General features: G+C 43.3%; 1 protein-coding gene across 3 annotated transcripts in view; it reads right to left on the bottom strand.

Annotated features, from left to right (window-relative positions):
- Positions 1-12,785, bottom strand: part of MYOF (myoferlin) — a 155,493-nt gene that overhangs the window by 35,819 nt on the left and 106,889 nt on the right. For all 3 annotated transcript variants that reach the window (XM_060034462.1, XM_060034460.1, XM_060034461.1), the window contains 9 exons: positions 12,174-12,319; positions 10,091-10,264; positions 8,897-9,005; positions 7,737-7,814; positions 5,268-5,449; positions 5,017-5,175; positions 4,793-4,891; positions 3,694-3,855; positions 1,353-1,518 (listed from right to left, as the gene is read on the bottom strand). In XM_060034462.1, the coding sequence (XP_059890445.1) occupies positions 1,353-1,518; positions 3,694-3,855; positions 4,793-4,891; positions 5,017-5,175; positions 5,268-5,449; positions 7,737-7,814; positions 8,897-9,005; positions 10,091-10,264; positions 12,174-12,319 (1,275 nt within the window). The remainder of the gene's footprint in view (positions 1-1,352; positions 1,519-3,693; positions 3,856-4,792; positions 4,892-5,016; positions 5,176-5,267; positions 5,450-7,736; positions 7,815-8,896; positions 9,006-10,090; positions 10,265-12,173; positions 12,320-12,785) is intronic.

Below are 12,785 nucleotides of genomic sequence, written 5' to 3'. Positions count from 1 at the left end.
CAGCACAAAAATGCTTTCCATGGGAAATGTATGGATAAACACATGTAGGGTTTTGCTCAAGTGTGACTGTGAATTTTTTTCTCTCTTCTCTGAATCAGCGATACAGGATGCTCAGACCCACATAGCAGATGAGCTTCAGAGGCTCTGTAAAATCAATACCAAACCGTATGGAAGATTAAATAGAACTGGTTAGCAGTACGGCTCTCAAATAGAAGACACCTGTTTCGGTTTGGAGGCTACAACGATCAGATGAATGGGTGTCAATTCTCCACTGGGCTTAATCGTATGAGCCTAGGGGCTCCGGGATCTTGTTCATGGATGGGACCCAGTCCCCAGCCCCTAACAGTCTCTGCCACATGGTAAATTAAAAAACAAGTAATTCTTGAATAAACAAGAGCAAAATGCTATTCATTAGTTATTATTTAGTATAGAACCCAAAAGTAAGTATTATACTCTGCTCTATCACTTATGTGACCCAAGGCCAGCAATTTAAACTCAAGCAGGTGTCATTTTTTCTTCGATAGATAACAATGAAATCATATTTTTCAAATTATATCACAACAATGTTGTGATGCATTAATGAGGCAGGACAATAGATGGAAAGCAATTTAAAATAAAAATCCCCCACTCCTTCAGTGCTTACGGAGGGGCCGCTGTATTTCCCCATCAAAATATTTATCACAGGACTTCCCTGGTGGCGCAGTGGTTAAGGATCAGCCTGCCAATGCAGGGGACATGAGTTCGATCCCTGGTCCGGGAAGATCCCACATGCCGCAGAGCAACTAACCCCGTGTGCACAACTACTGAGCCTGTACTCTAGAGCCCGCAAGCCACAACTACTGAGCCTGCGTGCCACAACTACTGAAGCCTGCACATGCCTAGAGCCCGTGTTCTGCAACAAGAGAAGCCACTGCAATGAGAAGCCCGCGCACCGCAACGAAGAGCAGCCCCCACTCGCTGCAACTACAGAAAGCCCGCGCGCAGCAATGAAGGCCCAACGCAGCCAAAAATAAATAAATTTATTTTTAAAAAAACTTATCACAGCAAACTGCAATCACCCATTGTCTTGCCTTCTCTGCTGGATGATACAAAAAAGCATGTTCATCCAGGAGCAGGACAATTCAGAAAGTAATAGCTTGAGCATTGGGTCCCCTCAAACAAGGCCAGGATTCAAGGGTAGCTCTGCCACTTACTAACTATATTACCTTGGGAAAGTTACATAGCGTGCTGTAAATCAAAGTGTTTCCTCATCTGCAAAATCTGGACAATGAGTAGTTACTTTGAGAGTTTGTAAAGATTAAATCAACTCAACACGAAAAGTCCCAAGATGCTATTTAGAGACTTGCATTTACCTTTTAGCTGTGGCACGATGTCCTCCTTTCCTGCATAAGGGTCGCAGCGAAAGCGGTCCAGGCGGTCAATGGTGCACTGGCCCACAACGGGCTTGCGCCCAAACTGCCGGTGGTCGATGACCTTGATCACCAGCGGAGGCATGTACAGTTCCTCCTTAGGCAAGAACTGGGGGTCACAGAGGTAGGTGTCACTTTTCTGTTTAAGACCTGACAAGGGCAGCTTTGCCGATTAACTCCCCCAAAGCGACCAACCCAGGCTCTTTCTGCCCATTTGGTGTAGCCCCTGGGACCCACAGCGAGCAGTTCAGTAATGTACATGCCAAGCAAGCAGCCTGGAGCTGAAGGGCCTGAGCTCCGAGCCAGGATCAAACCCTGGCTCTGCCACTGACAGCTGCAGGATCTTAGGGAACTCTTCTCTGTCCCAGTGATCTCCTTAATAAGAGTAGGGGTGCTGGATTAATATATGTGAAGTGCTTGGCACTGTACCTTAGCACCTGGCTCTGCTCTGTAACAGGATGTGAAATCAGCATTTAGCTAGAATTAGTTAAAATTTAGATCGAGATAAAACTGAACCTTCACGGGAGGTAACTGTGGCTTGAGAGTCTTTCAGCCCTGGAAGTTCAATGCCAAAATGGGATGCTCATTTTTCCTCCATGCCTCCTGGTTCCCCTATATGGAATTTGGTAGCCTTGGTGACATTGTCTGATTGGGGAATCACAGGCTGGTCTCGGGTCTGCCTGGTGCGTGGTTCAGATGATTTCCACCTTCGTCTTCACACAGGAATAGAAGCTGGGATCAACTGAGTGGTTTTCCTCACCTCTGCTGACTGAGGCTAGATTCCAGGCTAGAGCTTGGGAGGTGGGGAAGGGGCTGGGGACGGAACAACGATGGGTAGAGTGACCCAGGGGATCACTCTGGGATTCTGGCTCGGAGCTTCCAGGTGGCGCTCATCTGTAGCATCGCGAGGGGAAAAGTATTGGCTTTGAAGTTGGAGGGACCTTAAGTCCAAACTCTGGCCACCCACTTGCTAGCTGTGTCCCCTTGTGTAAATCACTTAACATCTCAGTTTCCTCCAAAGCACACATAAGAGGGGTGAAAACGCCTGCCCTGCAGGGTTGAAGACTTAATGCAGGGAGTGTGAATGCAGCCAGCACCGAGCTCTGTGTAGCTACTGCTGCAATCTTGACAGTCACTGCAGCACAGCGCACGGGGCCTGGCACTCACGACAGAACTTGCATAAGGTGGCTCCCCTCTCCAGGCCTCAGCTGCCTCATCTGTAATTGGAGAAGTTAAGCTCCAAGACCCTACAGTTCAAGAGTGGTGTGCTGGAGACCCCAAGGGCAGAAAAATGACTGGGGTGGGGAAAGAAATGGGAAGGTTCTGGACCTTCCATCCCGTTAAACTGAAGAAATGCCTTTGTTTCTTAACGCTTTGTATAGTAGAGTAAAAAATAAAGATTTTTCTTTTTTAAAAGCTAAGGATTTAACTGCTTTCAAAACGGAAAGACGGGGCTTCCCTGGTGGCACAGTGGTTGAGAGTCCGCCTGCTGATGCAGGGGACACGGGTTCGTGCCCCGGTCCGGGAAGATCCCACATGCCACGGAGCGGCTGGGTCCATGAGCCATGGCCGCTGAGCCTGCGCGTCCGGAGCCTGTGCTCCGCAACGGGAGGGGCCACGGCGGTGAGAGGACCGCGTACCGCAAAAAAAAAACCACAAAAGAAAAACGGAAAGACGGAGTAACCTCTTCTTGCTCCAAAGTATTATAGGGTCTATGATGGAGGCCTGTGAACCAGATCTGAGGCTGCTGCCTTTCTAATAACCAAAGGGTAACTTTGATGGAACAAAGTGGCACCAACCCAGGGACACGTGGAGGCAGGGCACAGTCATGGGCTCTTAGGACATGGCCCCATCACCCCGCAGCTGCCCTTCCCCAGCCAGCCAGTCGCTATCCAGAGGGTTCTGGTCCACGTACACCTGCAGGGCCTGGGGGTTAATATTCCGCTCTTGGGGGATTGACCAAGAGCCTGTTACAGAGAGCTGACTAGATGGAAAGTTTACTGGAGAAATATATTAGTATTGCTCGTAGGTACTTCTGTGTCACTGGGGTTGTTTGAAGCTTTAAGAAACCATCACTACGGTGTGAGAATCTAAGAGGGAAAAGTCACTGACATGCTGTCTGCAAGGCAGGGTTTTTCTATTTGTTGTCAGACTGGAAATATATAAACTACAGACTTTGGAAATATATATATATAAAATATGTGTGTGATTTGTATATATTCATTTTCAAGTACAAATCAGCTATTCAACAGACATGAACTATTACGGAGCCTCGATACAGTACCACTTTCATGAAGAGAACAGAACTTGGGAAGTTGGGCGTCTTCTTCAGGTTTTTGATCACCACTGATTCTACCCTTTCCCCTCCGCACTCCACAATGAGACTGGGGGAGGTGACAGAAGCCATCTGGTAGTTTTTCATATTTCTTAAGCCCCAAGCTAGAATCTAAGAAAACAATGTAAAGAGAAGGGAAGGAAACCCAACATATCAAAAATAATATTCAAAAGGAAAAATCCTGTCTTAATAACTGGTAAATTCTTTAAGATTGACTTGTACAGATTTGCCTCAAATCTCTGAGAATGTCACTCTAGAAAACCTGGAGGTCATACAGAGAAAGCGATTTTGCCCATTTACCTCTCCTACCTGAGCTGCTGAAAAGTAGAGGGATAAGAGTGCAGGGATCCAATCCCGGCTGCGCCGTATCACAGCTCTGAGGACTCTGGCCAGTTAGTAACCTCTCTGTCTCATCTGCAGACGGGGCTGAGAGCATTACCTATCATGGGCTATTCTGAGGATCAAGTGTAAATTTCTTAACACAGTGACTGACATGCAGGCACTAAGTGAAAAAATAAGAGCCGTTGTTTAAAGTCATCTGCCTCAGTCTTAGCAAAACCCCAAGAACAGAAATCTCCAGGTAACAGGTGCTTGACTGGACAGAGGGAGAGCCCTCAATAGTAAGCAGGACGCTGTCCATCAGGCTCCTTCCGTCTATATCTGCTCTGTCTGACATGTCAGCATTTCTCATTCCTCCCTTCCCTCCCTATACCTCCCTCTGAGGTGCCCTTTTCTCTGCACATAAAGACACACTGCTCTGAGTCCGTCTCCTCTCTCCCAGTTCTCCAGTTGACACAGGAAACTTAGAAATCCACTGGCTCCCAGTAAATGGGAATTCTAGATTCCCTCAGGAATGTTGGGATTGACTTGTTTTTATTGCTTTGACAAGCATTCTATTTCCAAGAATATTTCAATTTTTTAGACAAATTCTATAGGAAATTGGAGACAGCAAGAGAAGATGCAGCAAGATTCCATTCCTAGATGAAAGATTCCATTTCTATAGCCACATCCATTTGAGTCGATCAGTAAAACAAAGTGAGCAGCATACCTCAACAGCAGTGAGCTGAACCACAGGCCTGATGCCCTGGGGGACCATGTACAGACTTGGTGCCCTTTGCGAGGGAAGAATGGGAAGGTTGGAGCCATCCTGTGAAACAAACATGGAAATGTCAATGCCTCCCTTTAGTTCAAGTAACTAGTGCCTGGAGTTGTTAACAAGTGTTTTGATTGGCCACTCTGAAAAAAACAGATGAGTGAGAACTCAGTAAGTACCTTGTGCCTCAGGATCAGCTCTGCAGTGACAAGGACATCCCCACAGGTTTTGTCTCCATTCATTACTGGGTACCAGAGAAGTTTGGGTGTGATGTCCATTTCTGAGTTTAGTTTCACCAGAGGAGAGCACATGCTTCGTCCTAAAAACTCATCTTTGCCCTAGAGAAACAAGCAATCCTTAAATTCCCCGACAAACATCCCTATAAACCTCCATCATTCCCCAGCCATCTCAGAAATTCTCCATTACCTACCACTTGGTCATTGTCAAAAAGTTCAATGACAACCTTGGGTGGGTTCTGTAGGACTGTTTGGGGTTCCCCATAGATTTCAATTTCATCAAATATAATCGTTTGGTCCCAGGTGGGATTCAGGGTTGAGTGGATGATCTCGGTGGTTTTACTTCGATGAAGGAAGGAGACATGAGCATATGGATCTAAAACAGAAAAAAAAGAATAACCACGGCTGAAGTCTGACACGGTAAAACCATGGCCATGGCTGAATTCTGAAATGGTAAAACTCCTGGAAGAAAATATAGGGGTAGGCTCCTTGACACTGGCTTGGCTACGGTTTTTTGAATTGGACACCAAAAGCAAAGGCAGCAAAAGCAAAAATAAACAAGGGGGACAACATCAAACTAAAAAAGGTTCTGTGCAGCAAGGTAAACCACCGAAGAAATGAAAGCCAACCTATAGATGAATAAAGAAAAAAATATAGATACACACTATGAAATATAATTCAGCTTTAAAAAAGAAGGAAATTTTGCCATTTGTGACGACATGGATGAACCTAGAGGGCATTATGCTAAGTGAAATAAGCCAGACAGAGAAACACAAATACTACATGGTATCACTTATATGTGAAACAAACAGAAAAAGTCGAACTCATAGAAACAGGCAGTAGAATGGTGCCCTCAGGGTGCCCGGGGGCAGGGGAAACAGAGAGAAGTTAGTGAAAGGGTGTAAATTTCACCTACAAGATGAATAAGGTCTGAGGATCTAATGTATAACATGGTGACTGCAGCTAACACTGTACTGTATAATTGAAATTTGCTAAGAAAGTAGAACTTAAGTGTTCTCACACACTCACAAAACAGGTAAGTATGAGAGACGATGAATGTTGTGGAAATCCTTCCACAACGTGTATATGTATCAAATCACTACGTTGTACACTTTAAATCTATTACAACTATATTGTCAACTATATCTCAATAAAGCTGAAAAAAGATAAGAAAAAAAAAAAAAGAAGTAATCCATTTCTCCTCCATGCTAAATAATTTCACCAAACCTTTTTGCAATTGCTTGGGAGCTGTCCTGTCTGAGCAATACCCTGCTGTCTAACTTGAAGCTTTTGCATAAGCTAAAAGGGTGCTTGGCTTTTAGCATTGCAGCATCTTATGAATGGCATTCCTTGCTTTTGTCCTGATGATGTATCTTTTATCTCAAACTGCAAGGAATGTGCTTAGAGTTTTATGCAACTTTGGTCAAGAAATTAACTTTGACTTTCAATGATTGAGTGCCCCCTGGTGGTGAATATTCAAAAATGTCTTCAAAAACCATTTTGGAGATGTGTATTACAGAGATAACCTTGAATCTGCTTTAATTCGTGAGAAAAGGAAACCATTCACATATGTTGGTTAATATTAGTGCTCGGAACATACCTCACAATTGATGTAAGCATGCTGGAGTGTCAGGTAACTGCTCTTAGAGCTGTTTCCATAGAAGCCCCAGGGAAGCTCTGATGGCCTTCAGGTCCTGAAGTAGAATGCTCCCCCTATAGCCCAGGAACTGTTCACGGTCCCACGAGCAACAGCACAAATCCCCCAGCAGCAGGGGCCCAGAACCTTCCTCTTAGAACCAGTCCAAAGGCAACAAAAGCAGCTGGGGTGTCAGTGTGAGGGGTGATGAAGCCTCATGGTTTGATGGTGCTGGGAACTGGGGAGCAGGCAGCAGAGGAGGTCAAGATGGACTCCAAAGTAGGGGAATGGGTGATCTGGTGATCTTTTTGTCAACTTAAGAGAGCTACAAAAAAATATATATATATTGGGCTTCCCTGGTGGCGCAGTGGTTGAGAATCTGCCTGCTAATGCAGGGAACACGGGTTCGAGCCCTGGCCTGGGAGGATCCCACATGCCGCGGAGCAACTGGGCCCGTGTGCCACAACTACTGAGCCTGCGCGTCTGGAGCCTGTGCTCCACAACAAGAGAGGTCGCCACAGTGAGAGGCCCGCGCATTGCGATGAAGAGTGGCCCCCGCTTGCCACAACTAGAGAAAGCCCTCGCACAGAAACGAAGACGCAACATAGCAAAAATTAATTAATTAATTAATAAACTCCTACCCGCAACATCTAAAAAAAAAATATATATATATATATATAAAAAGGTGAGGACTTACCAATTAACCCAAGAGCCCAGGGGTAAAAACACAGCTATAAACAGAAAGCAGAAACTGCTTTTCTTAAGGTGTTTTTTTAATCACTTAATCAATTAATGATTAGTAGTATTAAAAGACCATGAATCTTCTCCAGCACTCAGCAACCATGCTTGGCATACTCAGCGAGTATCTAATGACTGAGCAACTGACTTCATGCATATCAAACTACTCTCAATACAGAAAGGCTTTTTGTTGTTGTGAGGAATAACTCAAAGCATCCACTTGATGAAAAGTAGAATCAAGCTAGCCTGCTGTGTAATAACATGTGAGATGGAGACATTTTCCCTTTACCTGAAAAGCTATCCTTGTCTAGAGCCATGAGGTTTCTGGCTTGATAGATATAGCAACGCAGATGGTAAATGTAGACTCCTAAAAACAACAGAATGGAGGTTACTTACAAGAAACAGAACACTGTATTTCTATTGGGAGATAATATATGTTTCAGATAAATGGGTTACCCAAATCTATTTCCCCACGGTAAAGAACACATATACAGTGGTGATGACATGTCTTCCCAAATTAATTCTGTCTCCTGCAAAATGAAACTTATTTAAAAAGTACTACAGGAAGCTCAATGCAAGTGTGTCAATCACGAGAACATACTCCTGGTGCAAACTACCTGGCTTTAGGGTACTGCTTGTCATCGCCGACCTTTAAAATGACACTTGGTCTCTAGGAGTTATAGAAATAGGGCTTTCCAGACCAGTTCAGCACCAGATCTAGGAAACGGTTATCTGCTAAACGTTTCTTTGATATTTCAAAGACTTTATATTCCTTATCATTATTATATTAATGCATATACGACCCTCCCCACTATGCTGCCACCCCTCCCTGCCCCTGCAAACACACGTAATTTGAGAGGCAGGGGAGCATTTTGATTCATTATACAGATTCTGGGAACCAGACTACTTGAGTTCAAATCTTGTCTGTAGTGCTTACAAGCTATAAGATCTTGGTCAAGTTATTTAATCTTTCTGCACTTGGTTTCCTCCTGTAAAACTGGGGCCAGTAATAGTACTTACTTTCTAGGGTAGCTGTAAGAATTAAATGAGTTAATATATGTAGAGTGCCTGGCACATGCTAAGACTTATATGAGTATTTGCTATTATTATTACAGAGTAGGCCTGCTTCCAAAATTCCTGAAGGTTATCATTGAAACCAACCTTAACTTTTTGAACATTTTTTCCAATTAGAATAATCTTTTGCGGGAGCTTAATAGGTAGCATGAGTACATATCAGACAGATTATGTTGAAATCAATGATTTGACCACCCTCTACCCCAAATATAATTTTGAAAACTATATTTTAAAAAATCATCTCCATCAAGTGATGTAAATAAAAGTCACATTTGCATAAAGGGATTTTTATCTATCACATTTGGTGAATTCAAAGAGTTTCCTTGAGATGAACGTCATAGAAGTGAAAAACACAAATACACGTTTAAAACTTACTGTCAAAATTACAGGAAACAATGGGAGTGTTTGCTCCAAACACAGCAGTGGCGCTGTGTTTCTGTTTTTCTACACTCTTTTCATCTCCATCCTCGGTAGTATCTGCACCCTAAAATAAGAGTCAGGAAAACCAATTAACAATGCCTAAAAACAAACGAAGAGGTAAGAACTACAAACAAATGGAATGGTCGCTTTTAAAAGAGATTTTCTTCATCCAATCACTCCATTTTTTTTTTTTTTTTTTTTTTGCGGTACGTGGGCCTCTCACTGTTGTGGCCTCTCCTGTTGCGGAGCACAGGCTCCGGACGCGCAGGCTCAGCGGCCATGGCTCACGGGCCCAGCCGCTCTGCGGCATGTGGGATCCTCCCAGACCGGGGCACGAACCCGTGTCCCCTGCATCGGCAGGCGGACTCTCAACCACTGCACCACCAGGGAAGCCCCAATCACTCCATTTTTAAACGATGAATAAAGCCCAGGACAGCGACAGAGCAGGAAGTCGAAGCCAGCCTTTCTACCCACCAAGGCCAGGTTTACCAAACCCTGCCCGTGAAAGAAAAAAAAAAAAAAAAAAAAAAAGGAGGAGCATAAAGGATACATAAGTGGATTAAGAGGAAGGGAGGAGGAAAAAGAGCAGTGGAAGAAGAACAGAGAAGGGTCACTGTGTAGAAATATAAAAGTAGCTTGTGTCCAAACACAAATTTCTAAAAATGGTCCCTGACTACCACATTGTTTTAAATCAACCATGACCACTTTCTTATTCATTCCTTCCACCTTTGTGCTTTTTTCTTCTCTGCCTTTTTATTGTGCTTCCACATGAACTGTTCTCCAATTTTGTAAGCATCCTTCTGTTTTCCTTCCCCTCACATCTGCCTATTTAACTTTCTTTGTTTGTTGAACAGTTGTAGTTTCCAAAGTATGATCCAAAGGGATGTTAACAGATGTCACCTGAAGCAAAGGTTTTGGAACAGATATACTCGGAAAAGGCTAGATGAAACAATATTAAACATGCTTCTTAGAACCTTTCATATGTAAATGGTCTAATTCATTCTACAAAAATTATTGAGCACCTAGGATGTGCAGCTTTCTCCCAAATTATGTGCAGTCTTACAGTATTGGAGTCGATGGTATTATATCGAGCACTCATGTATTTTCCCTCTGCAAATATGATTTGAATTTTGGCTATTTATTACTTACAAGGGCACCTTCAAGTTTAAAGATGGCAGCTGCGCCATGCGTCTCCGAAGGAGCCATTTTTCTCCTCCAGCATCTGCGGCGAAAGGTATCTGAACTACGCTGTTTCCAGTGAAATTTCCAGCCAATTAAAGAAGCGTATTCCCAGCCCTCCTGGTCTTTATATTCTTCCATGGCCTAAAATAGAAGTAAAACATTTAATGATAATAATCATAATAACAATATTCCTTATATTGATAAAGCAGATTATGTGGTCCATCAACAAATACGTACTGAAAATCTACTCTGTGCCAAAGTACTGGGCTAGGAGCCAGGGATACAACAAAGAACAAAACAGGCTCTCTGCCGTTGCAGAGCTGATGGACTGGGGGGGTAGAGAGAGAGAAGCAGGCAAGTAAAGTGAAATGAGATGAAATGAAATGAGTGGTGGCTGTACCATCAGGAGGGGCACCTTATTCAGACTTGGTAGCAGGGGTTGGGGGCGGCATGAGGAAATGGGTAAAGCAAATGGATTCTTTTCCAAATTGCTTTCTATTTTCTCACTTCATTAGCTCATAAGAACATTGCCATTATGATATAGTTTGGAAAATATTATGATGTCCATTTTATATAGAGAGGGAAAAAAAACGATACCACCCTCCCTAGGGTCTAAATGTCTTGTCTAAGGTAATAGCTTCTATAGCTAGTAAGTAAATCACGGTATATTACTTCTGTAATAACTACTATCTAACGACGATAGCACTTTTAATCTTAAAAACTATATATAATTATCTCAGTTTTCAGTGTTTCTTTTCAATTCATTCAGGAACTCTAAGTGTGGTATTGGGTTAAGAGCTGAGGAAGCAGTGAAGAAAAAGACAGAGTCCTTGCCCTCCTGTAGCTGACATTTCAGTGGTGGAAATTTTACGTAAATATCTTAAAAGTATGACTAGATTTAGTAGATGTAAAATAATACTGAATAATATTTATGATCTCAGAAATAAGAGTTCCACGTAGGGGTTATTTTTTTCAACTTTAAATAAACAGAAAACCCAGGTCAAGGACAATCTTATAATTGACCTTCTGGCAGTATTACTAGTGACACCAAAGTATTTTATGCAGCCAGGAGTGAGGCAGGTTAGGGAGCATGATCTAAGTCTCAACAATACTCTTTGGTAGAATAGAACTGGGCCATGTTTCTGGTCTTCTGACTGGTGGCTCAGTGTTCTTTCCACTTCACCTCAGTGCTCTCATGTGGAAGGAGGGAGTCAAGTGCCTCTAGCAACTTCTCACCCTATCCGGATAAGGATGATTCCAAAACAAATATTCATTCATTAGCTCATTCATTCTACTCCATTATTTATTAGGAACAAGGTCCGGAGCTTTGGAACCTTAGAAGTACCAAAAAGCTCACTATCTAATAAAAAGACACTTCATGACATCTACTATGAGTCAGGCACTTTTTGGAATAGAAAGAGGTCGTATTTGGAATGACCTTAGCCTGGGTTCAAACACTCTATCACTTACTAGACACATTTAACCTCTGTGAACATTATCTGTAAGATGAGGATAAAAATGCAGATTTTGTGGATTGGAGATGATGTATATTCAGGACCTACCGTCACAAAAAGCACACAGAACATACCACTTATGACTGTCATGAGTATACTTTTTCCACTCAATTTATTATTATTCCATTTAAGCCTATAATACCCTAATTAGATGCATACTATAACCATTTTGCAGATGAGAAAGGAAATGAAGCCAGGATTTGAAGCCTCAGGTGTCTTGTTCCAAGTCCTGAGCTATTGCCACTACTACATTATGCTACCAAAATAATTTGTTTCTACTACTACCTCTCGAGTGGTTCTCGTTATTTAGCCTGCTTCAGAATCACCTGGAAGACTTACTGAAACACGGAATGCTGGGCTCCACCCCCAGAGTTCCTAAATCAGCAGGTCTGGGGTGGGGATACACTTTTATAACCCTTGAGCAGGGCATCAGGCCCTTGACAGGCAAATGGTTCCTGTAGAAGTCGCCGAGTTAACCGTGGTTCTGCGTGGTCTGGAAGGCGGAGCCCCCAGCTCCCTCCCATTGCTCCTCTTACCTTTGCAGTACTTGAAGTGGTTTGTGTTAAATCTCTCTTGCGTTTTCGGACCAGCCTTCGGCGTCTATGAGTATGATACATTTTTTCTGCTGCAACCCAGGATTTGGGCTTATTATCAGGAGGAATGATAATTCCATACTCCCAGCCTGGAACAGAGTTTGTGAATGGTTATCCAAAAGAGATGCACTTGCCAGATTGCCAAATAAAGTTCCAGGAGTCATTCGGTCACTGTCTGCCCCCCAACATTCTCCACTGTCATGACTGAACGCCACTGCTCCTATCACTTTGCTGCCATCAGCCAAACTGAATACAGCCCTATTCCCCTGGATCCCTCTTCAAGAAGCTTCCTTTGTGGCCCTGGGGTTCTCCTCCATGTTTCTACTTCCCGTCACTTATGGTAATTGAGTGCATCTAAGAGTAAAGCACAATGCAAGAGGCATTTGGGGACAGTGATGAAGGGCGTGGCCTGTGTAGTCAACAGCCTGGCTTCAAATCCCTGCATCACCACATGGGGGCTGTTTACTTTTAAAGTTTCTTGCAAGTTAGTAAACCTGCTGATAGTCCAATTTCCCCAGCAGAAAGGTAAAATATACCTTTTTCAAAAGAATTAAT

Source organism: Delphinus delphis, chromosome 16, assembly GCF_949987515.2.
Source record: "Delphinus delphis chromosome 16, mDelDel1.2, whole genome shotgun sequence".
Taxonomy (NCBI): Eukaryota; Metazoa; Chordata; class Mammalia; order Artiodactyla; family Delphinidae; genus Delphinus; species Delphinus delphis.
Note: the sequence above shows the minus strand (reverse complement) of the source record. Positions and strands in the feature narration are given on the sequence as shown.